The sequence below is a fragment of the Aquarana catesbeiana genome, linkage group LG01 (assembly GCF_042186555.1).
Source record: "Aquarana catesbeiana isolate 2022-GZ linkage group LG01, ASM4218655v1, whole genome shotgun sequence".
Classification (NCBI taxonomy): domain Eukaryota; kingdom Metazoa; phylum Chordata; class Amphibia; order Anura; family Ranidae; genus Aquarana; species Aquarana catesbeiana.
This window is the reverse complement of record NC_133324.1, coordinates 757006777-757033933: the sequence shown is the minus strand read 5'-3', so window position 1 is coordinate 757033933 and position 27157 is coordinate 757006777. Positions and strand designations below refer to the sequence as shown.

Below are 27157 nucleotides of genomic sequence, written 5' to 3'. Positions count from 1 at the left end.
TCCATACCAGACCCTTATCCGAGCATGCAGCCTAGCAGGCCAATATGGGGGGATGATTTGGGGTAGGGGGGTTCACCCCTTGAAGCACCTTGTCCCCATGTTGATTGGGACAAGGGCCTCTTCCCCCACACCCCTGGCTGGTGGACGTGGGTTTCTGTGGGCAGCGGGGTTTATCGGAACCTGGAAGCCCTCTTTAACAAGGTGGCCCCAAGATCCCACCCTCCCCTATGTTAATAAGTATCGGATAAATTGTACCCCTACTCATTCACCAAAAAAAATGTCAAAAATAAATAAAAACACAGAGACGGTTTTTGACAATTCCAATTTTAAAACAAAAAAACAAAAACAATGAACCTCCGTGTAGATCAAGTGTCAGTCACGATGAACCGGAGCCTAAGAGAATAGCAGCTGTTGCACATTTGAAGCCAGAAAGAGAACAAAAAGTACACATTGAGCTAGAGTTGTGGCAAATAGAAAATTCATGTAAACCTTAAATCAGTGATATTTTATTTGCTAAAGCGATTTAAACCATAAACAATTGCCATTTTTTACATAAAATACTTGTTTTAACCTTTTTGAACCATTGTTGAATCTCAGTGCTGTTGATCCAATGCAACCTCTTTGCATCCACTTCCTGTCTACATGCATATCGTGTGATGAAACAACCACTTTATAGACAATGATAGCCTATATGTCAGGGTGACAGTGCAAGAGCACACGTGAGAGTCAGGGACAGAGTGTTACAGTATCACCCTGTTACAGGTGCCTGAAAAAGGCCTTTATGGTTCGATCCAGATGCTATTTTAATGAACGCTGAACATTTAAAAAAAGATTGAAAATTACTTTTAAAATTCAATGAACACATTAAAGCATTACCTTTTACAAATTCTATTTGTAATAATCTGACAATATACAGTATGTAATTTTACAAGAAAAAACAGGTTTTTGGTTCTGGAATAAATCAAAAAACACATTTCCTCTTTAACAATGTTTATTTTTTTATTTATTTATTTATTTTATTTAACTCAGTCATATATACTCAGACCTAAAACTTAGTAATTAGCCAAGCTTTTGCTCCCTGCTGACTGGTGAACAGAGGCCACTGCTTCCACCCAGAGAGCAAGAGTTCTTCTCTGCAGCACGCTGGCAGGGAATAGGACTTTCTGCTTGGGATGTGGCTACTTTCTAAAAGGAAATGAACTACAGGACCCTGCATACCTTTTGTGTGTTGAGCTGGGTTTTAATAAGATAATCAAATCATATTTTTATCAAGAGAAACAAAGTAATTCTAACACATGCCTCTTTCCTTGAGGTAGGGGATTTATTGTAAATTGTTTTAGGCTGCTTTCACACTGAGGAGTTTTTCAAGCGCTTTTGCAACAAAAGCACCTGAAAACAGGGGCGGCTCCAGACATTTTTTTTGGGGGGGGGGGGTGCTGTGTGGGTGCTGAAAGTATAAGTGGTGGTGCTAATGCGGCACACGTTGCCCTCTTGTGGGCGTGGTCAAAAAGTGGGTGTTTTTTCATGGTCTCTCCCATTGTATAGACAAAATAGGGACTTCGGGCACACAGAATTGATTGTTGGAGTAAAACAAGCTCAAATGGAACCAGCGATGATAAACCCCAGCATGTATAAGGGCCAGCAATGATAGCCCCTAGTACATGTTAGGGCCAGCCAGAACACCCGGCACAGCATAACAGTGAGGGACAGCACACACCATACAGTGCAGAGCAGGAGTGACCCCTTAGAGTGCCCAGATTAGGAGTGACCCCTTAGAGTGGAAAGAGAAGGAGAGTGACCCCATAGAGAGAGTGCCGCCTTTAGAGGGCCCAGAGCAGGAGAGTGCCCCCTTTAGAGAGCCCAGAGCAGGAGAGTGCCCCCTTTAGAGGGCAGGAGAGTGACCCCATATACAGTGCCCGCAGCAGGACAGCGACCCCCATATATAGTGCCCACAGCAGGACAGTGACCCCCTTATACAGTGCCCACAGCAGGACAGCGACCCCATATACAGTGCCCGCAGCATGACAGTGACCCCATATACAGTGCCCACAGCATGACAGTGACCCCATATACAGTGCCCACAGCGGCACAGTGACCCCATATACAGTGCCCATAGCATGACAGCAACCCCATATACAGTACCCATAGCAGGAGAGTTCCCTTTTTAGAGTGCCCAGAGCAGAATAGTGGCCCCTTAGAGTGCCCAGAGCAGGAGAGTGACCCCTTAGAGAGAGTGCCCTTTAGAGTGCCCAGGTGACCCATTACACAGTGCCCACAGCCGGATGGTGGCCCAATACACAGTGCCCACAGCAGGAGAGTTCCCTCTTTAGAGTGCCCAGAGCAGAACAGTGGCCCGTTAGAGCATCCAGAGCAGGCGAGTGGCCCCTTTAGAGTGCCCAGAACAGGAAAGTGGCCCCTTTAAAGTGCTCAGAGCAGGAAAGTTCCCCCTTAGAGAGAGTGCCCTTTAGAGTGCCCAGAGCAGGAGAGTGGCCCCTTACCCAGTGCCCACAGCACAACGGTGACTCCATACACAGTGCCAACAGCACGACGGTGACTCCATACACAATGCCCACAGCAGGAGGGTGACCCCATACACAATGCCCAGAGCAGGAGGGTGACCCCATACACAGTACCCACAGCAGGAGGGTGACCCCATACACAGTGCCCACAGCAGGAGGGTGACCCCATACACAGTGCCCACAGCACAAAGGTAACCCCAAACACAGTGCCCACAGCAGGACGGTGATCCCATACACAGTGCCCACAGCAGGACGGTGATCCCATACACAGTGCCCACAGCAGGACTGTGATCCCATACACAGTGCCCACAGCAGGACGGTGACCCCATACACAGTGCCCACAGCAGGACGGTGACCCCATACACAGTGCCCACAGCAGGAGGGTGACCCCATACAGTGCACACAGCAGGAGGGTGACCCCATACACAGTGCACGTAGCAGGGCAATGACCCCATACACAGTGCACGTAGCAGGACGGTGACCCCATACACAGTGCCCACAGCAGGACGGTTACCCCATACACAGTGCCCACAGCAGGAGGGTGACCCCATACACAGTGCCCACAGCAGGACGGTGACCCCATACACAGTGCCCACTATTTTTTTTTTTAAATCCTGTGACTGTACTGTAATACCTCTGTGGAAATTTTGGGGGTGCTATGAGGGTGCTTGAATATTTTTTGGGGGAGCTTCAGCACACCCAAGCACTCACTTGGCGCCGCCACTGCCTAAAAAGCTCAAGAAAAATGCTTACCTTTAAAATCAATGAATGTTTTCACACTGGGGTAGTGCGCTTCAGTTGGAGTCAAAAAATCCTGCTTGCAGCATTTTTGGAGCATGTTTGGGGAGCAAAAAAAAGCACAAAAGCCGCACCGTTGCAGCGTTTTTCCCAACATGGTAAAACGCAGCAAAATTGCATTTTTGGTGCATTTTTTTGGTCCCATATCCTTTAAAAACCGCACCAAAAATGCGGTAAAATTGAGGCAAAAATTGGGTTTTGATGCGTTTTTGAAGCGATCAGTGTGAAAGTGCCCTTACAGTCCCACCTGCAATACCACCACAACATCAAAAAAATATAAAGAAAGTGACTAAATACTGCAGTCATGATTTAACCACGTCAATACTTGGCACTTTCACCTCCCTTCCTGCCCAGACCAATTTTCAACTTTCAGGCTGTAGCACATGACAGTTGCACGGTCATGCAACACTGTAGCCATATGAAATTTTTATCATTTTTTGAAACAGACAGAGCTTTCATTTGGTGGTATTTAATCAACACTGAATTTTTATTTTTTGCTACACAAATGTAAAAAAAATTAAAAAATTTGAAAACAAATGTTTTTCTTATATATAAACATAGAAAAGGACTAGAGGGATTTTGACGGTGCGATTTTTTTCTTTCTTAAAAACAGTTTATTGTTTACAATCAATTACAAGGGGAATATAGTTTGTATATAATAACAGACAAAATTCATTTTGCAACAATATAAAAAACATAAGGTGGTCAAGTAGGGAAAAAAGGTTTATACTACAAGTTCACAGATGGTGGTTGTTGCATATTAACCCAACATGTTTCGCATTGTCGCTTTTTCAAGGGATATGCAACTGTTAAGTGAGTCATCCAACACTTTTAGCAATTCTACAAAAATAGAAAGAAAAAGAGTTTTTATGTGCATACATACATAGTGTTCAATATTAATATTGCAGTAAATAGATACAAAGGAAAAGCACGTGTTGTCACTCTGAGAAGTCCAAGATGGCTTACCCCCAAATTTGACCCAGCAAAGCCTCAACAGCACCGGCGTGGCCAGACCCAACCAAAACGGGACAGCATAAGGGCCTTATTGCAACCACAGGGAGCAAAAAGATGGAGCTGTTATGTGAATAATAGATGGTAGAGATTCAGTTATCGGCAGGATTATATGTAAAGGATTAATTTGAAATTAGAGAACCAATAAGTTTAACACTTACACCGATAAATGATAAAAACTGCAAGCAAGGATACAGATATACATCAATATCAGTAGAATGGTGGTTACACGGATTATTGGGATGGTAGGTAGATCAGGCTAGGAAATTGGATGAAGCAAAAAAAATCTCTTATTACTGCAGGGAGGGGTACTGAACTGAGTAATTTAAGCTGGTAAATATATTTATAGGTAAATACTGAAAATTTACAGAAGCGTCATAATAATATGTCTAGATTACTAACTCAAGGCCACAAAATCTCAAGATTTTATGAACTAGTAACAGTAATGGATACATATGCAGTATAGGATCTAAGAGAGTTGAATAGAAAGATAGAAACGAAGATAAGCATGTATATGTAGAGCAGAGTGTGATGTACTCACCAGTCACTCACTCTGCTGAAAACTTTGCTTCCATCTACCGGCGCTGGCAGACTGAACTGTCAGATAAGCCGGTTAAATAATGCTCCCCATCGAGCCGGCGTGTGACATCGCCGGCTCGATGCGGACGTGATGGCGCCAGTGCGCATGCCCGGGAGACCGAGGCCCAGTCCAGACTCCAATTCCCATGAGCTACAGCGACTGCCGAGTGGACCGACATGCGCAGTACAGCGCACGGCGGCTCCACCCAAACACTGAAGCCGCGTCATGGGACGAGAGGGCAGGGGGAGGGCACATAAAGTGCCCTGGGTGGATCAAGTCTAGCGGGGAGGCACGGCGCGGAATGGGCACATCTCAAAGGTGTGCCCCGGGCGTCCGTGTGGATGCGGCGGCCCCAGCTATGTCCTAGCATGGTGTGGGCCAGGTGCGGTCTGACAAGGACGGGCCAAAGAGGTAGCCGATCGAGAAGGAGGGGACCACAGACCCTCCAATCTCGATCGGCGCAACAGAGGGACAACATGTATTACCAAGAAGATAAATACAATTACATAGAGACCAAAGTTACATGTATGATATACAAGGTTACACATAACTACACATCAAATCCACAAATAAAAACTTATAAAGCAAATAAATGCATTTATTAGTAGAAACGAGTCATTATGTATAAATGACAGAAGGGAAAGCAAATGATTGAAGGGGGGAAAAAAAAAAAAAAGGGTGGAGGGGAATGGGAGTGTCTGTTGGATATGACACCTAAGACCATACATGGATAGCTAATCATTTAGAGGAAGGACCTATAGCTCAGGCTTTTGTTTAGGCCTGGGAAATGAGTGGCTTTAAGAATGTTTTTCTTAGTTTCTGTTATAAAATTTTGCAAATAATAGGATTTTTATAACAGCTTACCTGTAAAATCCTTTTCTTGGAGTACATCACGGGGCACAGAGCCATAGTAATTACTACATTGGTTATAGGCCACCTTCAGGTGATGGACGCTGGCACACCCAATACAGGAAGTCCCCCATCCCTATATAACCCCTCCCATTACAGGGAGTACCTCAGTTTTGTAGCAAAGCAATACACATCAATTCCAAAAAGAGGAGAGGGACCTCTGTGTCCTGTGATGTACTCCAAGAAAAGGATTTTACAGGTAAAAAAATCCTATTTTCTTAATTGTACATCACGGGACACAGAGCCATAGTAGTTACTACTTGGGATGTCCCAAAGCAATGCCCTCTGAGGGGAGGGAGACACAGAAAAAAACAGGCTGCCATCAGACATGAGGATCTATACTGCTGCCCGCAGAACACTGCGCCCCAAGGCGGTGTCTTCATGCCCTTTTATATTTGATAGAATTTGGTGAATGTATGGACCGAAGACCAAGTTGCAGCCTTACAGATCTGAGTCGTGGATGCTTGGTGATGCACTGCCCAGGAAGCACTCATGGCCCTGGTAGAGTGCTCTCTAACTTGAAAGGGTGGAACCCTTCTTTTCAAACTATAAGCCTGGATAATAACTTGCTGAATCCACTTAGAAATAGTAGACTTCGATGCTCCTTGCCCATTCCTGGAACCTTCTGGTAATACAAACAAAACATCAGTTTTCCGTATCTGAACTGCCGCTGTCAGATAGACTCTGACTGCTCTCACTACATCAAGTGAGTGCAAAGATTTCTCCTGTGCAGAACTAGGTTCTGGAAAAAAAGAAAATAGGATAACATCTTGATTCAGATGAAATCCTGATACCACCTTAGGTAGAAAGGATGGGTGAGGTCGCAACACCACCCTGCCATTATGAACAATCAAATATGGCTCCTTACAAGAAAAGGCAGCCAACTCTGATACTCTTCTAGCCGAAGCGATAGCTGCAAGAAAAACCAATTTCCTTGTCAAAAGGACCAATGGAATATGGCGTATCAGTTCAAAAGGCTGATTCTGTAACACAAAGGGGATCTAACTATCTTATATGCATTATCCCTTGTATAAAGGCCCGGATTAGAGAATGTGAGGCAAGCGGTCTTTGAAAGAACACTGACAAGGCCGAGATTTATATTTCAATAATTCTTTATTAAAATTTTCAAAGAAAAAGAAAAAAAACATGAACAAAGAGGAAAATGCAGTTGTTACAGCACGTCAGATGTTCCGACTGGAGTAAATGAGTCCATAACGGAGAAAGAAGTTGTAAGTATAGCATAGGTAGTCATACAAATGAGACTAAACAGTGGTGGATCATGCTTATTAATGCAAACAAAGAAACAGAGTAGCTCCAGACGGGGGGGTGGGGAGGGGAGGTGAAGGGTGGGGAGGAACACCAACCAGCTTAATGAGTTATTAATGTATAGTATGAGTGTGGATAAAGAAGACAAAGCAAGCTAAGGGGAAGTTGAGAAATAGTGAGTACATTATAATGATACGGAGCATTTTGGATGTGTAAGCCAGGTAGACCAGTTATACAAAAATTTTTCCATAGTTAGATTCTTCCTAGCTACTAATTTTTCCATTTCACACTGAAGGTTCAGATCAGTAATTGTATTGGCAATGGAAGGAGAATCTGTAGATTTCCAGAGTTTGGCAATATTTAGTTTTGCTGCGAGTAGAAGATGCACTATTACTACTCGTGACCTGGTAGGAAATTTTTCAATGCCCAGATGTAGTAATGCTAACGAGGGATTAGGAGGCGTTGTTACCTGGGATATGTTAGAGATCATGGTAAATATTTGTTTCCAGAACGAACCTATAGATCTGCAAAACCATAGGATGTGTGTTAGAGTACCTGTGCTTCCACATGTTCTCCAGCATGTAGAGGGATGTCCTGGGAAGAATTTAGAGAGACGGTAGGGTGTGAGATACCATCTATGTATCGTTTTTTGATATGATTCCCAGTGGTTAGAGCAGTGGGAAGCTGAGAAGGTATGTTTAAAGGCACGTGTCCACATATTGGGGGTAATAGGAATGTTTAGTTCTTCTGACCATTTTGAGAGAGATGGTATTTGGGAGTAGGGCCGATCGTCATTCAGTGCAGAGTACATTGTGGAGATACCATGCTTTGGGTAAGTCGTGTGTGTATAGAAGTTGTGTATTGGTTCAGGTATTTTGGTCATAGTGGGAAGTTTAGATGATTGAAGGAAGTGGGAGATCCTCAGGAATGTAAAGGCTTCTGTGTGGGGAAGCTTGTATTTGGTTTGGAGATTTGTGAAAGTTTTTAGGGAACTGTTTGTGTGGTAGAGGTCTGAGATAGTATTGATCTTGTGTTTCTGCCAATTTTGTAGGTTTAGGTTAGGTAGCAGCAACATTAACGATCTGATAGGGATTGGTACTGTATGTGACGGGTGACCTGTAGAGGTCATCTGGGTGAATTTCTTCCATACTGTCAACGAGGCCGTGATTGACGGGGGATCCGTCCTTGTGTTTAGTAGAGAGCCCACTGACGTGAGAAGGAGTACCTCACGTAGGGTGTTTGGTTTGAAGGAAGATGATTCCATGATCGACCAGGACTTATTGGGGTTTGGGTGCCACCAATAGTAGAGCTGATCCAGGATGGAAGCGTAGTAATAAGTTTGTACGTGGGGAAGGCCTACCCCTCCTTTTTTATGGTGTCTGGTTAGGATGTAGTGAGCGCATCTTGGTGGTTTGGTTTCCCAAATATATCTGGAAAGTTGTTTTTGTATGGATGTGAAGAAGGAGTGGGGTATAGGTATAATCACTGTACGAAATAGGTAAAGTAGTTTAGGGAGGATAAGCATTTTAAAGGAGGCAATCCTTCCTAATTTAGAGAGTCCTGTTGTGCGTATTTGGTTAAGAAGTTGTGGAAGTAATTTTTGGAAAGCACGGTAGTTTAGGTCATAGAGTTGGGGAAGAGAGGGGGCTAATTTGATACCTAAATATGAGATGGATTGTTTCGTCCAAGAATAGGGGAGAGTCCTCTCCAGGAGGGATTGTTGATTGCTTGTGAGATTAAGTGGGAGGATCAGGGACTTAGAGGAGTTAACTTTATAGAAGGAGGCAGAGCTAAATTGAGCAATGATGTCTTGGATTGCTGGGATAGAATGGGCTGGCTTTGTGATCAGTAGTATGACATCATCGGCAAAGAGGCTTATTTTGTGTTCCTTGTCGCTGTGTATGATGCCTGAAATGCGCTCATCTTCTCTAATCTTTGCTGCTAGAGGTTCCATAAGTAGAGCAAAGACGAGAGGGGAGAGTGGGCAACCCTGGCGAGTGCCGTTAGTGATCGCGAATGGTGTAGACAGGGTTCCGTCTGTTAGCACTCTGGCGGATGGATTTGAATAAAGTGAGAGTATGGCAGTTTGAAACCTGCCGGTGATACCAAATTTGGATAGTACTGCTCTTAAAAATCCCCAGTGCACTCTATCGAACGCCTTCTCTGCATCCAATGAAAGTAGCAGAGAAGGCGTTCGAGATCGGGTGACCTGATGAATTAGATTGATGACCCTTCTTGTTGCATCCGGGGCCTGTCTGTCCGGCATAAAGCCTACTTGATCCGGGTGCACCAGAGAAGGAAGACAGGTCATCAATCTGTGTGCCATGACTTTTGCAAATATTTTGACATCCGTGTTAAGAAGCGAGATCGGTCTGTAATTAGTTGTGGAGGTGGGGTCTTTTTCTGGTTTGGGAATAGTAGTGATAATTGATCGTAACATGTCAAGTGGTAGAGAACCAGAGGTGGCAGCAGAGTTGAAGAGGTCAGTTAGGTGGGGGGCAATGGGTTTTGCAAATGTTTTGTAAAATTCGTTTGTGAAGCCATCCTCTCCAGGTGATTTGTGGAGAGGTAGAGTGTTGATGGCCTTCAGGACTTCTTCGTCTGAAAAGGGTCGAGAGAGCTCCTCAGACTGAGTAGGGGATATAGTCGGGAGATCAATACTAGACAGGAAATTGTGTATGCTTTGGTCTGTAGGTTGGGGGGTAGCTGTGTCACTTGCAAGGTTATAGAGGGATGAGTAATAGTCGCTAAAGGCGTTAGCTATATCCTGTGGGTTTGTTAATAGTTGTTTGGTGGTGGGATGGTGAAGGGAAGCTATTTTATTTTTAGCCCATTGAGCCTTGACTTGTCGGGCTAGTAAGGCTCCAGCTTTGTTTCCTAAAGCATAATATTTGGCCTTAGTGAATTTGAGATTTTTTTCAAATTTAAAGAGTAAAAGTGAACGGAGTTTTTGCCGCTGCTCTAGTAGGTCACTGGCTAGTTGTGGAGATGGAGCAAGTTTATTTTGGTTTTCTAACCGGGTGATTTGGGAAAGGACCTCGTCAATCTGCTTAGACCTCTGGTTTTTAACATTGCTATGAAGCTTAATTAAAACACCACGCATGTAGGCTTTATATGCTGACCAAAGTACAAACCTATCAATATCCGGTTGATTGTTCATTTCAAAGTAGGAGCAGTGTTCAGTAGCAATTTTTTGAACAATACTTGGATCAGAGATGAGGGAAGAGTCAAGTCTCCATATTCTGGTTGTCCTTCGACCACAGTTTCCCACAGTAAGGGAGATGGGTGCATGGTCCGACCATGTGATGGATCCATTGTCGGAGTGTGTGACGTCTTGAAGGGTGAGTTTATCAACAAGGAAGAAGTCAATGCGGGAGTATGAAAGTTGAGAAGAGGAGAAGTAGGAAAAGTCACGTTCGTTACCGTGTTGGCATCTCCATGGATCATAAAGATCATTTGCTTGAAGAAAGGGGTTCAGAGCAGATCGATGGTTTCTAGTCGTGGATGTAGTGTCCAAGCTGGGATCTCCAATTATGTTGAAGTCGCCTCCTATAAGAAGTCTCCCTTTACGAAGTTGTGTTATTTTCTTGTATATTCGGTTGTGGAAGCTCAGTTGTCGTTTGTTCGGTCCATAAATGTTGACCAATGTATAGGTGATTTGATTTACATCGCATATGAGGATCAGAAAGCGGCCACGGGGGTCCGCGATTAATTGATGTAGTTTGAATTGTAGTGTGTTTCGTATGGCGGTGAGGACTCCACCTTTCTTCTTCTGATCTGAGGCCAAAAAAACCTGATCAAAATTTTTTAGAGTGAATCTGGGAGTTTTGGCAATTGCAAAATGAGTCTCTTGTACTAAAAGTATATCAGCTTTTTGGGTATTGGCTTCTCTGAGGAGTGTGGATCTCTTCTGTGGGGAGTTTAGGCCCCTGACATTAATAGAGACAATTTTAAAAGCCATTCTAGAATAGTAAAGACAGGGAGGATTGTCCCCAGTTGTCCCCAGGTCTGGGTGGTGCTTGATCGGCGTAATTCGAGTCGTTAAGCTCACTTAATGTGTTGTGAACGAGATGGGTTGTCTGATGTTTAAGGGGGTAGCGACCCGGGTATAGCTAGGTAGAAAAGTGGGTAGAGAGTGGCTGGTGTAGGGAGTGGGTAGAGGGTCTGTGATTAAAAAGGGCGAGCCCAGTAACAAAAGAGATCTGGGCTCAATGTGCAGAAACTACTGCAAACAATCAGCAGGGGGGAGAGAACTGATGTCCACAACGTGGGACAGGGATCTCTGAACAGGCAGGCAAGTACTGGATAGAGGCATTACAGTTTCCCAGCTATTTAGTGGATATGTAGAAGGGTACGGATCGTATATGTCAGGGATTTGGAGCGTCTCCTCCGGTCTCCATGTGAATTGGAGGGTGATCAGAAGGGCATGGCCGTTCCTCCGGGATGATGTGCCAGTTTCTCAGGAGTGTAAGACCCATAGAGAGGGTGCGAACTACATGCGTTTTGTTTTGATGAGTAATGAGTAGTTTAGTAGGGAAACCCCATTTGTAGGGTATCTTATGATTCTGAAGTGCTTTGGTTATAGTCGACAGCTGTCTACGATTTTCCATTGTTGCTTTGGATAAATCAGCATACAGAGCGATGTTGGCGAAAGGATCAGGGAGTCTCGCGGTTCGTTTAGCTGCGTGCATTACTTTTTCCTTAACAGTGAAAAAGTGGATACGTGCTAAAACATCCCTGGGAGTGGAAGCAGGACGGTGAGATGGCTTTGGTAATCTATGTGCCCTGTCAATTTCCATGTCCCGGGCAGATAGGTCAGGCGAAAGGGCACGCATTAGGGATTGCAGAAATTGTACCAGATCTGATTGTTGGATCGACTCTGGAATATTACGGAATTTAATATTATTTCGCCTGGAGCGGTCTTCGAGGTCTGCGAGCTTCAGATTAATTATTTGAAGTTCATCTTCATGGTCTGCAAAGCCATCCACTAGGTCATTATGAGCAGAGAATAAATCTCCCATCTTGGCATCCATTTGTGTTATGGCTTGATCGTGCTGATTAACAGTTAGTGAGAGTGAGGAGACAGCTGTGGAAAGATCAGTATAAAGTGTTTGTCTTAGTGAGAGTAGCATGTTTTTCATGGTGTTCTCAGATAGTGGCTGATCTGAGTCAGGGAATGCATCTAGCACTGATGATTTTTGAGGAGGAGGGAGAGTGAACAGGCATGCAGCTGTGACAGGCTGTGTCTGCTGTGGCTCATCCGTTCTGAGCCGAGTTTTGGCAGGGCTGGAAGTTGTGGGTGAGTTAGGAGGAGAGCACTCACCCTGTATGTCTGAGGATCGGTGGAGCTCCGGAGTCAGTGTGAGGCTCTGATTTATATGTGAAGAGGAGAGCCGCTCTGTCATGTCACGGCCGCCGCCGGCGCCATCTTGGCCGCTCGTCAGGTCTGACAGGGCATAATAGTATGTCAGTTTCCTGGGGAGTGTGGATGATTTTCTCCTCTTCAGCATGTCTATCCGCTGTACTGGAGTGTTTGGGCAGCTGATGAGTGTGTTTCCCCTTCACAGGAGCCGCTATTTAGGTCGCTTTAGCTGGATAAACTGTGGAGCTGTTAATCTAGGCAGCCATCCACACAAGCCGGCAAGCCACGCCCCCGACAAGGCCGAGATTTGACCCTTGATAGTACTCAAGGCCAGTTTCATTTCTACCCCCAGCTGTAGAAAGGCAAGAATCCTACCTATGACATACAGTGGGGACGGAAGGTATTCAGACCCCCTTAAATTTTTCACTCTTTGTTATATTGCAGCCATTTACTAAAATCATTAATGTAATGTTAATTAATGTACACACAGCACCCCATATTGACAGAAAAACACAGAATTGTTGACATTTTTGCAGATTTATTAAAAAATAAAAACTGAAATATCACATGGTCCTAAGTATTCAGACCCTTTGCTGTGACACTCATATATTTAACTCAGGTGCTGTCCATTTCTTCTGATCATCCTTGAGATGGTTCTACACCTTCATTTGAGTCCAGCTGTGTTTGATTATTGATTATTGATTGGACTTGATTAGGAAAGCCACACACCTGTCTATATAAGACCTTACAGCTCACAGTGCATGTCAGAGCAAATGAGAATCATGAGGTCAAAGGAACTGCCTGAACCAGAACCCTTCCTAGAGCTGGCCGTCTGGCCAAACTGCGTTATCGGGGGAGAAGAGCTTTGGTGAGAGTGGTAAAGAAGAACTCAAAGATCACTGTGGCTGAGCTCCAGAGATGCAGTCGGGAGATGGGAGAAAGTTATAGAAAGTTAACCATCACTTCAGCCCTCCACCAGTCGGGGCTTTATGGCAGAGTGGCCCGACGGAAGCCTCTCCTCAGTGCAAGACACATGAAAGCCTGCATGGAGTTTGCTAAAAAACACCTGAAGGACTCCAAGATGGTGAGAAATAAGATTCTCTGGTCTGATGAGACCAAGATAGAACTTTTTGGCCTTAATTCTAAGCGGTATGTGTGGAGAAAACCAGGCACTGCTCATCACCTGTCCAATACAGTCCCAACAGTGAAGCATGGTGGTGGCAGCATCATGCTGTGGGGGTGTTTTTCAGCTGCAAGGTGACTGGTTGCAATTGAGGGAAAGATGAATGCGGCCAAGCACAGAGACATCCTGGACGAAAACCTTCTCCAGAGTGCTCAGGACCTCAAACTGGGCCAAAGGTTTACCTTCCAACAAGACAATGACCCTAAGCACACAGCTAAAATAACGAAGGAGTGGCTTCACAACTCAGTGACTGTTCTTGAATGGCCCAGCCAGAGCCCTGACTTAAACCCAATTGAGCATCTCTGGAGAGACCTAAAAATTGCTGTCCACCAACGTTTACCATCCAACCTGACAGAACTGGAGAGGATCTGCAAGGAGGAATGGCAGAGGATCCCCAAATCCAGGTGTGCAAAACATTTAGCATCTTTCCCAAAAAGACTCATGGCTGTATTAGATCAAAAGGGTGCTTCTAATAAATACTGAGCAAAGACTCTGAATACTTAGGACCATGTGATATTTCAGTTTTTCTTTTTTATTAAATCTGCAAAAACGTCAACAATTTTGTGTTTTTCTGTCAATATGGGGTGCTGTGTGTACATTAATGAGGAAAAAAAATGAACTTAAATGATTTTAGCAAATGGCTGCAATATAACAAAGAGTGAAAAATTTAAGGGGGTCTGAATACTTTCCATCCCCACTGTACTTCACACCAAGAGACATAAGATTTCCAGATTCTATAATAAATGACTCTGGAGGCTGGCTTCCTAGCATTAATCAGGGTAGAAATCACTGAACCTGAAAGCCCTCGATTTTTCAGAATATGGGCTTTAATAGCCAAACCGTTAAATTTAGCGTTCGTAAGGTAGGATGCAATACTGGTCCTTGTGAAAGCAGGTCTGGGCGCAGTGGAAGAGACCATGGGTCTCCTATTGCCATCTTTACGATCTCTGTATGCAAGGATCTTCTGGGCCACGCCGGGGCTACCAAAATTACTGGCTTCCCCTCCTGCTTGATTCTGCGAAGAAGTCGCGGTATCAACTGAACTGGAGGGAATGCTTAAATCAATGAAAACTGATCCCACGGGACCACTAACGCATCTGTTCCACATGCGAGTGGGTCCCTTGATCGTGATATAAAGTTGATTAACTTCTTGTTGAACCTGGACGCCAATAGGTCCACATCCAGGGTGTCCCATTTCTGGCAAGGTACATGCTTTTCTGCCCAAACCAGAATATGGTTCACTTCCAAAGAAAAAAGCTCCTGCGCACAAGTGGGTAGCTGAACAAGTGGTATTGGAACACAGGCCTTGCTGCCCTCAAGGATGGGGAATCCTAGCAGACAATGAGATAAAAGAAAGAAAGGGCGCATCAGCCTTGTGCATTATCCTTAAGGTAAAATTTATTATAATAATGATAAAAAGGAACTACTTACAACCAGTAATAAAAGATCACAAAGGTATAAAACAATCTTCAATCACACCATGTAGTGAAGGAGCAGCAGAGCCCACCGGAGGTGCTCACAAGAGTCACTGCTGGCTGACGCGTTTCGAGGGGAACATCCCCTCTTCCTCAGAGCATGGCAGTCGACTGCCATGACTGCCATGCTCTGAGGAAGAGGGGATGTTCCCCTCGAAATGCGTCAGTTCCCCAATTACTGCTACTGCAGGCTAAGCCACTGCACCGGCCGTAGCAAAGGAGGATTTAAGCAAAGATTCCAGTTTTTTTATCCACTGGGTCCCTAAATACCTGGACATTGTCCTCTGGACAAGTTAGGTTTTTATTCACGCAAGAAATAGCCGCATCAACTGCTGGCATCCTCCACTTCTTGGTGAATTTTTCCTCCATAGGATAAAGTAAAGAAAACTTTTTAGGAGGAAGAAAAAGTTTATCTGGGTGCATACATAAGCTTTTCCAATAACGGATGGAGAAGAAAAGCATGTAAAACCTGAGGGGGCTTTAAAGAACCTCAATAGAGGGCAAATTATAGGCTAAACAAACCATCTCTGAAACGGATTGAACCTGCGACCTTTGAGAATGGTTAAGACAGGCTCTTCTGAGACTGTCTCTTCTGAAAAGGAGTCATCAGATTGCTCCTCTTCTTGGTCCTCCGATGGTGATTCAACCTCATCTTCCCACTGTCCCTCGAGCTGGGGGTCCAGGGAGGGAGAAGGGGATCTAACATGCTTTTTCCCCCTTTTCGGGAAGATTTAGTAATTAATAAGGCTAACCTTTCTTCTAAGCCAACCAAAGTCAAAGCAAGAACATCCTCAGTGACGTATGCAGGGGCTGAGATGTTAGGAGAGACAGTAATATCTGATAGCACCAATGGCTCATCCTGACTGGCTACATTAGGTCTTTCCATAGAGGAAGGAACTGCAGAAGCATGACCAGGATCCTCAGACCCTGAAGGTGATGCCTTTGCGCCCCCTTTTGCTGTAACCGAGCCCCCTCTGTGGGAACGCATAGTCCTAAGCACAAAAGCAGAGGTACTAGCCCAAATGCATCAACTGCTGAGTACTAGTCCAGCAATATCATCTGTCAGAAACCATGAAATCAGACCGAGACAGAGGTACAGTTAAATCACACTTGTTTAATAATAAAAGTAAAAAGAACAAACGTAGTCAAAACATAGTCAAAGTTCAGTAACCGGAACGTTAGCCAAGCTAGGATTCAGGGATCAAAGTAGTGGAACAGGAAGCAGGATCTGTAGCCTGAAGGGATGTCAACAAAGCCAGTCTTTAAACAGGAACACAGGAGATAGTTTCTTGTGATATGATCAAGGCGAAGGCAGAGCTCCTCTGGACTGGACAGCTTAAGTAGGCAAGACTGATGAGCAGGATCAACAACAGCTGGGTAACTGTGGAGAGAGATGGGAGTTGGCAATTAGCCGACAGCTGAGCGGCCAGCTCAGAGAAGGAAGGGCTGAGCCTAGCCCTGACAATATACTGCTATTAACTTCTCAAACCGGATGCTTTAAGTAAATGTGTCCCTTTACAAAGTGCCTGGTTCCACCACCTTACAAGCCCCTGATGCTACTGTGTATCACTGACTGCTCAGCCAGAAAGAGTGAGGCTTTTTAAAAACTCTCAGCCACCCTGCGCCATTATGAATGTGCATGCTGAATCCACAGGCACGTCGGCTTCCGCTTTTGGCTCCGCCCCCTTTCTCCCCACCATCTGATGGTATCTATTTAAGATACGAGTGTGCGTGCGCGCACCTCTGAGACAGCTAGTGGGGGGGCAGTACCGGAGGAAGAGGATCCATTTAGGGGGATTGCCTGGCAGATGGGCGATCCCCCTCAATTCCGCTGATGGCTTAGAGAGCAGAGGGGGACAGCTGACCATGACCAAAGCAGTACTGAGCATCCACACTGAGAGGCAAGGTAAGCATATCAGACAAGTGCTTTAGACTTTCACACCCTCTAGTGGTGAAATATAGGCATGACACTGTTTACTTAAAAAAAATAGAAGAAATCCAAAGGTTTCCCTTAGGATAGTCTTCACTTACCTTATCCTCACCGCAGGATACTGCTGAAGACCAGACAGACCCAATCTTCACCCATCACGGCGGGCCAAGTCATGATAGACTGGGACCCCACTTACGGGGTCCTCTTTCCTGAACCCGTATAGCACCCTGCCAGAAAAGCTTTTAGGTATTTGGAAGAAAGACCAAAGGGCTGGATCCCAGGGTCCAGCTTTCCAGGGAGAAGCATTACGGGCAAAACCTTGTGTCTTCTTTCACAAGGCCCGGGTACCATTCTTTTACCTCTTTAAGGCACTTTGAATGGATCTGGTGCATAGCTCCTTGACCCAGTGAGGATCCTAGTTTTTTCTTTAGAACTTCTTTACCGTGACCAACACCTTAGACACTGATGTACTCCCTGTAATGGGAGGGATTATTTAGGGAGGGGGACTTCCTGTCTTGGGTGTGCCAGTGCCCATCACCTGAAGGTGGCCTATAACCCATGTAGTAATTACTATGGCTCTGTGTCCTGTGATGTACGATTAAGAAAAGTAATCTTTCTCCTTCACTGATGTGTGCTGATGATGCTGCACTGATGGGCGCTGATAGGCTGCACTGATGGGAAATCATGAGACTGCACTGATGGACACTGATGAGGCTGCAATGGTAATGTGGCACTGGATGATGTTTCCCTGATGGGCACTGATGACCACTGATGAGGCTACACTGATGGACACTGATGAGCATTGATGAGGCAGCACTGATGGGCACTAATAAGATGCACTGATGGGCACCGTTGAGGCTGCACTGATGATGCGTCACTGATAGGCAGTACTGATGGGCACTGATAGGTGGCACTGATAGGCAGCACCTAGGGGCTCTGGTAGCGAGCACTGATAGGCAGCACTGGTGGGCACTGATAGGCAGCTCTGATGGGCACTGATTGGCACTGTTAGGGCTGCACTCATAATCAGGACACTGATGATTAGTGCCCTGATTTTCAGTGTAAGTGTACCCTTTCAGAGTTGCTGATTACCGGCTCTCCTTTCCTCATGCTGTGACAGCGCATGAAGACTGCCAATAACCGGCAAGTCTGTTTACATGTGATCACATGTGATCTGCTGAGACTGAACACTTATCAAATGGCAAAGGGCTGCTGTAATTGGCCCTTTACCACAATCTATGATCAGCTATGCCCTAAGGACACAGTGGTCACAGAGCGTGCCCAATGCGCACCCCAGGGGACATGGTTCTGGGAGGAGGTCCATGGACACCCTCCCAGAACAGGAGAGCCACACTGTAGCATTCTTATGGCTATAGCTTGGTAATGAGGTCGTTAATTCATTTTGTCATGGATTTTTGTACAATTGTCTAACCCTTCCAGACTAGCACTATGCATATATGAACAGTTCACTCCCCTATTGTTCTGGGTGGACATATTGGTACATTCTCTGGAAACTAGACTGCTGTGCATGACTGAACACACACTGTCTTGTGATTGCACTGATAGGACACAGTGGATCATAGGCAAAGAGAGCGGACCAATCACAGCATCACAGAATATAAACACAGGCTGCACTTAGCAGCCAAGTATCACTTACTGGCTGCGTAATGATCAGGAAGCACTGTTAGCTCTCATGCGCTGATTGTAGCATTTATGGTACTAAGGTGGTTAAAATGTAACATTTTTGACTCAGAACAACCTCCTCTGAATTATCAATTATGTATTTACATAATTGTATTGCTCAAAAAGCACTTTATGTTTTCTAACCTTCATTTCGTTTTGCTGACATGATGATAACAATGATTACTTCTATTTACAGATAATTAAACAGGAAGGTTTTGGAAAAATGTTGCGGGAATGTTCCCTCTATGACCTCATGAAGTATGATGATTCAAATGGTGACAAGCATTTGTCTCTGGATGAATTCTACAGAGCATTTAGTAAGTACTCAGGAAAACTATTCTGCATCAACTCAAACTGAAATGATGTAAATGTTGAGTTTGGTGCAGTTGCTTAGTGCCTTGGGTTCCTTGGTTTAAATCATTGCAACCTATGTATTAGAAATCTGGCAAAGAAAATTCTATGGAAAAAGACTGTCATCTATTTTAGACATGATACTCAGAGAGTTGGCTCATAAAATTGTTGAGGGTTAGACACAACTGAACGGATATTTAAATATAAACTTTAAAATGTATTTTTAAGGGCAAAAATATACTGTTAACAATAAATGCACATTTGACATTTTTGGTTACTTTAAAGCACAAGTACAGAAAATTGCCTGCTGATCTGCCAGAACTTTGGTGAGCTTCTAAATTCCTGTGCCTGCGTTTTCCTAAATTTTAGCCCCATCTGTTTTACCTCTGTAAACTACAGAACAACCTATTATGGAGATTAGGAGTGAAGGAGGTGTTCTGTACTCCTAACACACTTCCTGTCCTGGGATGGCAATGCTGTTTTACCAGTAATCAAATAGGAGCTTTGAATAAGCCAGTCCATAAACCTCTATTTCTTCTTTCTGAGCCATTCCTTGGTGGATTTGCCAGTTTGCTTCAGATCATGATTGTGATATTCCAGTTCAACTTTAAATTTAGAACAGATAGCCTCACATTGTCATCATGCACACTTTGACACAATGACTGCAAGCAGGCCCTGAAGCAGCAAATCAACCACAAACCATAATATTGCCCCACTATGCTTCACAGTTATTATGAGGTTCTTTTCCTGAAACACTGTCTTCGGTTTGTGGCAACCATGTCTGCCTTTACTCTCACCAAACAACTATATCTTTAATTGATCAGTTTTCAGCACATGGTTTTAAAAGGTCTGGCCTTTAGCTATATTTTCTATCGAAAAACGCACTCTTGTTCTAATGTTCTTTTTAGACAGCAAAGGATTTTACTTAAAGCGTTTGTTAACCCCCACCCTAAAAAAATGGTCCCTGCCCCACATGTTATATGACACAGTGCTTATGCTGTGTCATTTAGCCCACTGTAACACCTACAAAACCTGGCTGATCATGCCTGGTTCTGCCCTCCCCTATGTAAACTGACCACGGTGTATTATGGCTGCTGAGCCCTGACACTGTGGTCAGTTGATGTGCCTCCTTCATCCGCAGCCCTGTTCTCTATCTCCTCTGTGCTCTCTCCCCCCTCCCTCCCTGCCTGTCAGCTCGTGACAGTGCCCCCCCCCCTCCTGCTGCTTGAATAACACTAACCTGTAGGCACCATCTGCGCTGCCTCCTATTGTAGTATCCCCCTCTGTGTATGATTTATAAAAATAAATGCTGCAAATACCTCATTTCAGAGCGTAGATCGCGATCACATGACCGGCTGGCTCTCTCCACCTCCTCCCCTCCCAACTGACGTCAGCGGAGGAACCTCGGCCCGCCCGCTGCATCTCTCAGAGGATGAAAGGAGATATCCGGCTGGTCATGTGATCGTGATCTAGGCTCTGAAATTAGGTATTTGCAGCATTTATTTTTATAAATCACACACAGAGGGGGACACTACAATAGGAGGCAGGCAGTGCTGGTGGTGCAAACAGGTTAGAGTGGCTTAACAACCACTTTAACATCTCCCTCATTCTGGTTGAATTAGTACAATTTCTTTTTGATTGTAAATAAATGCACGTTGACCCCAATTGAAAGAGTTACCTTAACACCCTGCAATTAACTTTTGGGATTCTTGGAGACTTATATCAGCATCAAATGATCATCTTGTGGGTTGAATTTGCTGGGCCAGTCAGCCCTGGACAGATTAGCAGTTGTTTATAATCTATACTACCTGTTGATTATTTTCCTTATGGTGTAATTATTGGTAAAATCATTTGGTAATCTTTTTTCTGAGGCCCTTAGAGAGCTCTATTGATCTTAGCCATGAAGACACTACATACATCAATAGCAAAGAGAACACCAGACCCTACTTGCCTGAGTTTTAACTAAAGTAGGTTCCACCTGAAAACTCCCTAAGGAGGTTTAGATCATTGGTACCTAATCTGGAACACTGGATTATAATGTAATGGATTTGAAGTTGTGATAAATGTAGAGATGTTTTTCGATATGACAAATTTGAATTAATTGGTCATTTAGATCATGAACATTAATATAGCACATGAATTTTATTCTGCTGCATGTTTATGTATGTGTTGATTGCGGGGGGGGGCACTATGGCTGTACCTTATGAGCCCTAATGCATTAACATTTTGACTACAATGCCATCCACGTAATTTGTGTCCTATCCATGCACACATAAATAGATACCTCTAAAACCATGTCCACCAGTGAATATCTGTAGTGCTAGTGACTTTAAATGTTGTTAAGGGTAAGCAAACTTTAGAACGCATTTCTAAAAGCCCCCCTGCCTGTATCTCCTGTATCTCCTGTATGGGCACACAGTTACTAAAGAGCCTAAAGAATTAAGAACTAAGCTCACCAGCACCCTCAAAGTTCACTGAGAACTACAAGCCATCAGCCATTATGGCAGATGGTAATTGTAGTTCATTCATTCACATAACTCTGTGAATGAATGACATGGCCATGTGAGCAGAGCCCCACACAGCCATGCTCTTTTCTTTTTAAATTGTGAGAGTGGGTGCGGGGAGAAGATCCCCCGCCCACTGTCACAGTGGGGGATCAGAGATGTGTGGGCAGGTACTCTTTGGTAACATGTTACACCCTAAATACAGGTGTTACATGTAACATGTTACCAAAGGTGAACTTATCCTTTAAGGAATACTGTTAAAAAGTTTCCTCTCCCTTTAAAGTTTAACTAGCATCATATTACATGAATGTTTTCTAAGTAATGTATAAATGTGATGCTCACAAATATTTATTAATTCTTACAGAGTTCATAGTTTCTCCCTGAGAATAAATGTACCAGAGATGACACAGTCATTAAAATCATGGGACCTGTGCAGTTCTTGACTGTGTTAGCTTATGTCCGATCAGTCCCCTGCTGCGACCTCTAACCTTATGATTGCTACAGAGTTACAATGTAGCAGTCTAATACCTGAAGGAGAGGAAATGATTCATTCTGCCTGCTGCAGACCGATGACCATTCTAGACAAATTAATTTATTTGGGGCTTTTTCGAAAGGTTGGGCTTTTTTTTAAAAGAATATACTGTTGCTGTGTAATTGTGGCATATCAGGAATGTATTCATCCAGGCTGGTAAATTTCCAAACAATCCATACTAATACTGTCCAAGAGGAATGGAAATTTAACTCTTGGTGTCCAGTCACTTAAAAAAACATAGTACCATCAAGTTGATAAGTATTGATCATTACATAATTTTCCTACTTTCCCTTTAATCATTCCTAATTGAAGTTATTTTAAAATATATTTTTCTTTACCAGCTGTCAATTGTATGGTCTTTTCTAACAAGTAATACAAAATGAGAATGCAGAGGCTTGGGTAAGAAAGATGTATTCAACATCCAACAATTCTTTCAGAACCTGGCAATGCGGAGCCCAGTATATGTTTATCTGCTGCCGAGAGCATCTCAAATGTCTGAAAACAAGAAGTAGCAAACACAATTCATATGTGGGCAGAAACAATAGCTTCTTTTTTACTGTGGCTTTGTAAATGCCATCAAATACACTGAAACTGAAAAAAGAAACCTTGTGCTGAGTTGGCAAGCAAGGCCTGTTATGTGAAAATTTTAGGCATTGTGAAAATCTCAAATGTTGTTTTTCCTGGAAAAAGAATAAATAACCAGTTGAAATTTATATCAACTGGTTATTATTCTTTTGGGAAAGAAATGTAATATTTGGAAATAAACTTGCTTATATTTTAACAACATATTTGTCTTAAAGCTGGACACTGGTTAGCTTATAAAAACTTTTGGGTGACTGATACCCTAATATAGTAAGTATTTAATATTCGTTTAACAGTCGTTGTCTAGAGGTAACCTGCTGTTTCCAGTTTTTTTTGGCTGGGCCTGTGGCTGCACCCAGGGCTGTCTTAATGAGTGGGCACACCTAGGCACTACCCAGGGGCCCCAGCTGCATGGGGGGCCCCTGCACTTTCCGTAAAGCAGCTGGTCCTTGAGCCCACACTGCCCCAAAATTGGGGGCCACATGATGGCACTGAGAGTGATGGATACACAGGGGAGGCAGGCTGGCAGTGGTGCGCCGTGCTGTGCAGAACGATATCTATTATTTCACAGCCAGCAGGGAGGGGCAGGGCCGCAGCACCAGTGATACACTGACCCCACCCCATGCAGCTTGAATGCTCTGGACATGAAGGCTGTGGGGTAGGAGCTGGAGTGGGAGCTACTGAGTCGGCAGCACTGATAGCCCACCTGCGGAAGTAGCATTGTGGATGGTGTCATGGTGAGCCCAGCTGTCCAGCACTGTTTGCACTGAAGGGTTTGGAATGCCCGGAGGGATGCTCCCTCCCCCCCTTCCTTCTACCTGCTTGATTGGTATAGGTGAGTCCAGTACTGGAGGTGGGCACAAAAGTTTACATGCACTGTATCTCCACTGGAATAGGGGGTATTACATGGATGGAATAATGGTGCTGGGGGATATCAAGGGTGTATGGGGGAAAACAATGCTGGGGGTGGTCTGGAGTGTATAGGGGATAGCAATGCTTGGGGTAGCTTGGGTGGCTATAGTGCTAGAGGTGTCAGTGATGTAGAGAAGCCACAGTGTAGGGGGTATTAGGGATGTAGTGGGGTCACAATACAATGGGTATCTTATCGTATATGGTAACAGTTCTGGGGGGGATATCTGGGTGTAGAGGGGTCAGAGTGCTGGGGGGATATCTAGGGTGTAGAGGGGTTAGAGTGCTGGGGGATAGCTGGGATGTAGAGGGGCGGAGCTCTGGGGGGATATCTGGGATGTAGAGGGGTCAGAGTGCTAGGGGGATATCAGTGATGTAGAGGGGTAAGAGTGCTAGGGGGATATCTGGGGTGTAGAGGGGTCCAGATGCTGGGGGGATATCTGGGATGCAGAGGGGTCAGAGTGCTGGGGGATATCTAGGGTGTAGAGGGGTCGGATGAATGCTGGGGGGATATGTGGGGTGTAGAGGGGTCAGAGTGCTGGGGGGATATGTGGGGTGTAGAGGGGTCAGAGTGCTGGGGGATATCTGGGATGCAGAAGGGTCAGAGTGCTAGGGGGATAGCTGGGATGTAAAGGGCTCAGAGTGCTGGGGGGATATCTGGGGTGTAGAGGGGTCTGACTGCTGGGGGGATATCTGGGGTGTAGAGGGGTCAGAGTGCTGGGGAGATATATGGGGTGTAGAGGGGTCAGAGTGCTGGGGGGGTATCTAGGGTGTAGAGGGGTCAGAGTGCTGGGGAGATATCTGGGGTGTAGAGGGGTCAGAGTGCTGGGGGGATATCTGGGGTGTAGATGGGTCAGAGTGCTGGGGGGATATCTGGGATGTAGAGCGGGTCAGAGTGCTGGGGGGATATCTGGGATGTAGAGGGGTCAGAGTGCTGGGGGAATATCTGGCATATAGAGGGATCAGAGTGCTGGGGGGATATCTGGGGTGTAGAGGGGTCAGAGTGCTGGGGGGATATCTGGGGTGTAGAGGGGTCAACGTGCTGGGGGGATATCTTGGGTGTAGGGGGGTCAGCGTGCTGGGGGGATATCTGGCATATAGAGGGTTCAAAGTCCTGGGAGATATCTGGGGTGTAGAGGGGTCAGAGTGCTGGGGGTATATCTGGGGTGTAGAAGGGTCAGAGTGCTGGGGGGATATCTGGGTTGTAGAGGGGTCAGAGTGCTGGGGGGATATCTGGGGTGTAGAGGGGTCAGAGTGCTGGGGGGATATCTGGGATGTAGAGGGGGTCACAGTGCTGGGGGAATATCTGGGATGTAGAGGGGTCAGAGTGCTGGAGGGATATCTGGGATATAGAGGGGTCAGAGTCCTGGGGGGATATCTGGGATGTAGAACGGGTCAGAGTGCTGGGGGGATATCTGGGATGTAAAGGGGTCAGAGTGCTGGGGGAATATCTGGCATATAGAGGGGTCAGAGTGCTGGGGGGATATCTGGGGTGTAGAGGGGTCAACGTGCTGGGGGGATATCTTGGGTGTAGGGGGGTCAGCGTGCTGGGGGGATATCTGGCATATAGAGGGTTCAAAGTCCTGGGGGATATCTGGGGTGTAGAGGGGTCAGAGTGCTGGGGGGATATCTGGGGTGTAGAGGGGTCAGAGTGCTGGGGAGATATCTGGGTTGTAGAGGGGTCAGAGTGCTGGGGGGATATCTGGGTTGTAGAGGGGTCACAGTGCTGGGGGGGATATCTGGGATGTAGAGGGGGTCACAGTGCTGGGGGAATATCTGGGATGTAGAGGGGTCAGAGTGCCGGGGGGATATCTGGGATATAGAGGGGTCAGAGTCCTGGGGGGATATCTGGGGTGTAGAGGGGTCAGAGTGCTGGGGGGATATCTTGGGTGTAGAGGGGTTAGAGTGCTGGGGGGATATCTGGGATATAGATGGGTCAGAGTCCTGGGGGGATATCTGTGGTGTTGAGGGGTCAGAGTGCTGGGGGGTAGGGATGAGCTTCGAGTTCGAGTCGAACCCATGTTCGACTTGAACATTGGCTGTTCGCAAGTTCGACGAACAGCCAACAATTTGGGGTGTTTGCGGCAAATTCGAATGCCACGGAACACCCTTTAAAAGTCTATGGGAGAAATCAAAAGTGCTCATTTTAAAGGCTTATATGCAAGTTATTGTCATAAAAAGTGTTTGGGGACCTGGGTCCTGCCCCAGGGGACATGGATCAATGCAAAAAAAAGTTTCAAAAACGGCCGTTTTTTCAGGAGCAGTGATTTTAATAATGCTTAAAGTCAAACAATAAAAGTGTAATATCCCTTTAAATTTCGTAGCTGGGGGGTGTCTATAGTATGCCTGTAAAGGGGCGCATGTTTCCCGTGTTTAGAACAGTCTGACAGCAAAATGACATTTCGAAGGAAAAAAGCCATTTAAAACTACTCGCGGCTATTGCATTGCCGGTCCAACAATACACATAGAAGTTCATTGATACTTAGGACAAGGGCCTCATCCCCACAACCCTGGCTGGTGGTTGTGGGGGTCTGCGGGCGGGGGGCTTATCAGAATCTGGAAGCCCCCTTTAACAAGGGGACCCCCAGATCCCGCCCCCCCCCCGTGTGAACCTACCATTTCACTAAAAAACTGTCAAAATTGTTAAAAATGACAAGAGACAGTTTTTGACAATTCCTTTATTTAAATGCTTCTTCTTTCTTCTTTCTTCTATCTTCCTTCATCTTCTTCTTCTTCTGGTTCTTCTGGCTCTTCTGGTTCTTCCTCCGGCGTTCTCGTCCAGCATCTCCTCCGAGGCGTCTTCTATCTTCTTCTCCTCGGGCCGCTCCGCACCCATGGCATGGGGGGAGGCTCCCGCTCTTCTCTTCATCTTCTTCTCTTCTTCATCTTCTTCTTTTCTTCTCTTCTTCATCTTCTTCTCCGGGCCGCTCCGCATCCATGCTGGCATGGAGAGAGGCTCCCGCTGTGTGACGGCGTCTCCTCGTCTGACAGTTCTTAAATAACGGGGGCGGGGCCACCCGGTGACCCCGCCCCCCTCTGACGCACGGGACATGACGGGACTTCCCTGTGGCATTCCCCGTGACGTCACAGGAAAGTCCTTGAACACAATTCATAGCGCTGATGGTATTAGAGTGATCAGTGCTTTTTCTGGATGTGAGACATGAGAGAGAAAACATTTTGTCTCTTTGGGGAAGCCATTGATCATGCAACATAACGTGATATGATGTCACAGCCACTCTTTTCCAAACATATGCACTATTTTATCAGTGCACAGTCACATCAGTCAAATAAGCTAACATTTTGGGGCCACGCAGGGTCCCTTCCTCAAGGTAACATAGTTACAATTCACAATGCAATAAAGGGTATATACTGTATGTACAAATTAGTTAACATACACAACTAAATACTCATCCCCTGTGATGTCATAATGACATAATTTTGCCTAAAAAAAATGTCAAAGCGGTGCTCCATAAGAAATTAGGTATATGTATATTGACATCTCCTCATTGCATTGTGGTTTGTGTGGTGCTATCTACTATAGTATCTTCAAGCACCCATCTATT

General features: G+C 45.3%; 1 protein-coding gene across 2 annotated transcripts in view; it reads left to right on the top strand.

The window, feature by feature from the left end:
• FSTL5 (follistatin like 5) overlaps positions 1-27157 on the top strand; it is a 1055781-nt gene that overhangs the window by 541143 nt on the left and 487481 nt on the right. For both annotated transcript variants that reach the window (XM_073606014.1, XM_073606023.1), the window contains exon 6: positions 18913-19033. In XM_073606014.1, coding sequence (XP_073462115.1) covers positions 18913-19033 — 121 coding nt within the window. The remainder of the gene's footprint in view (positions 1-18912; positions 19034-27157) is intronic.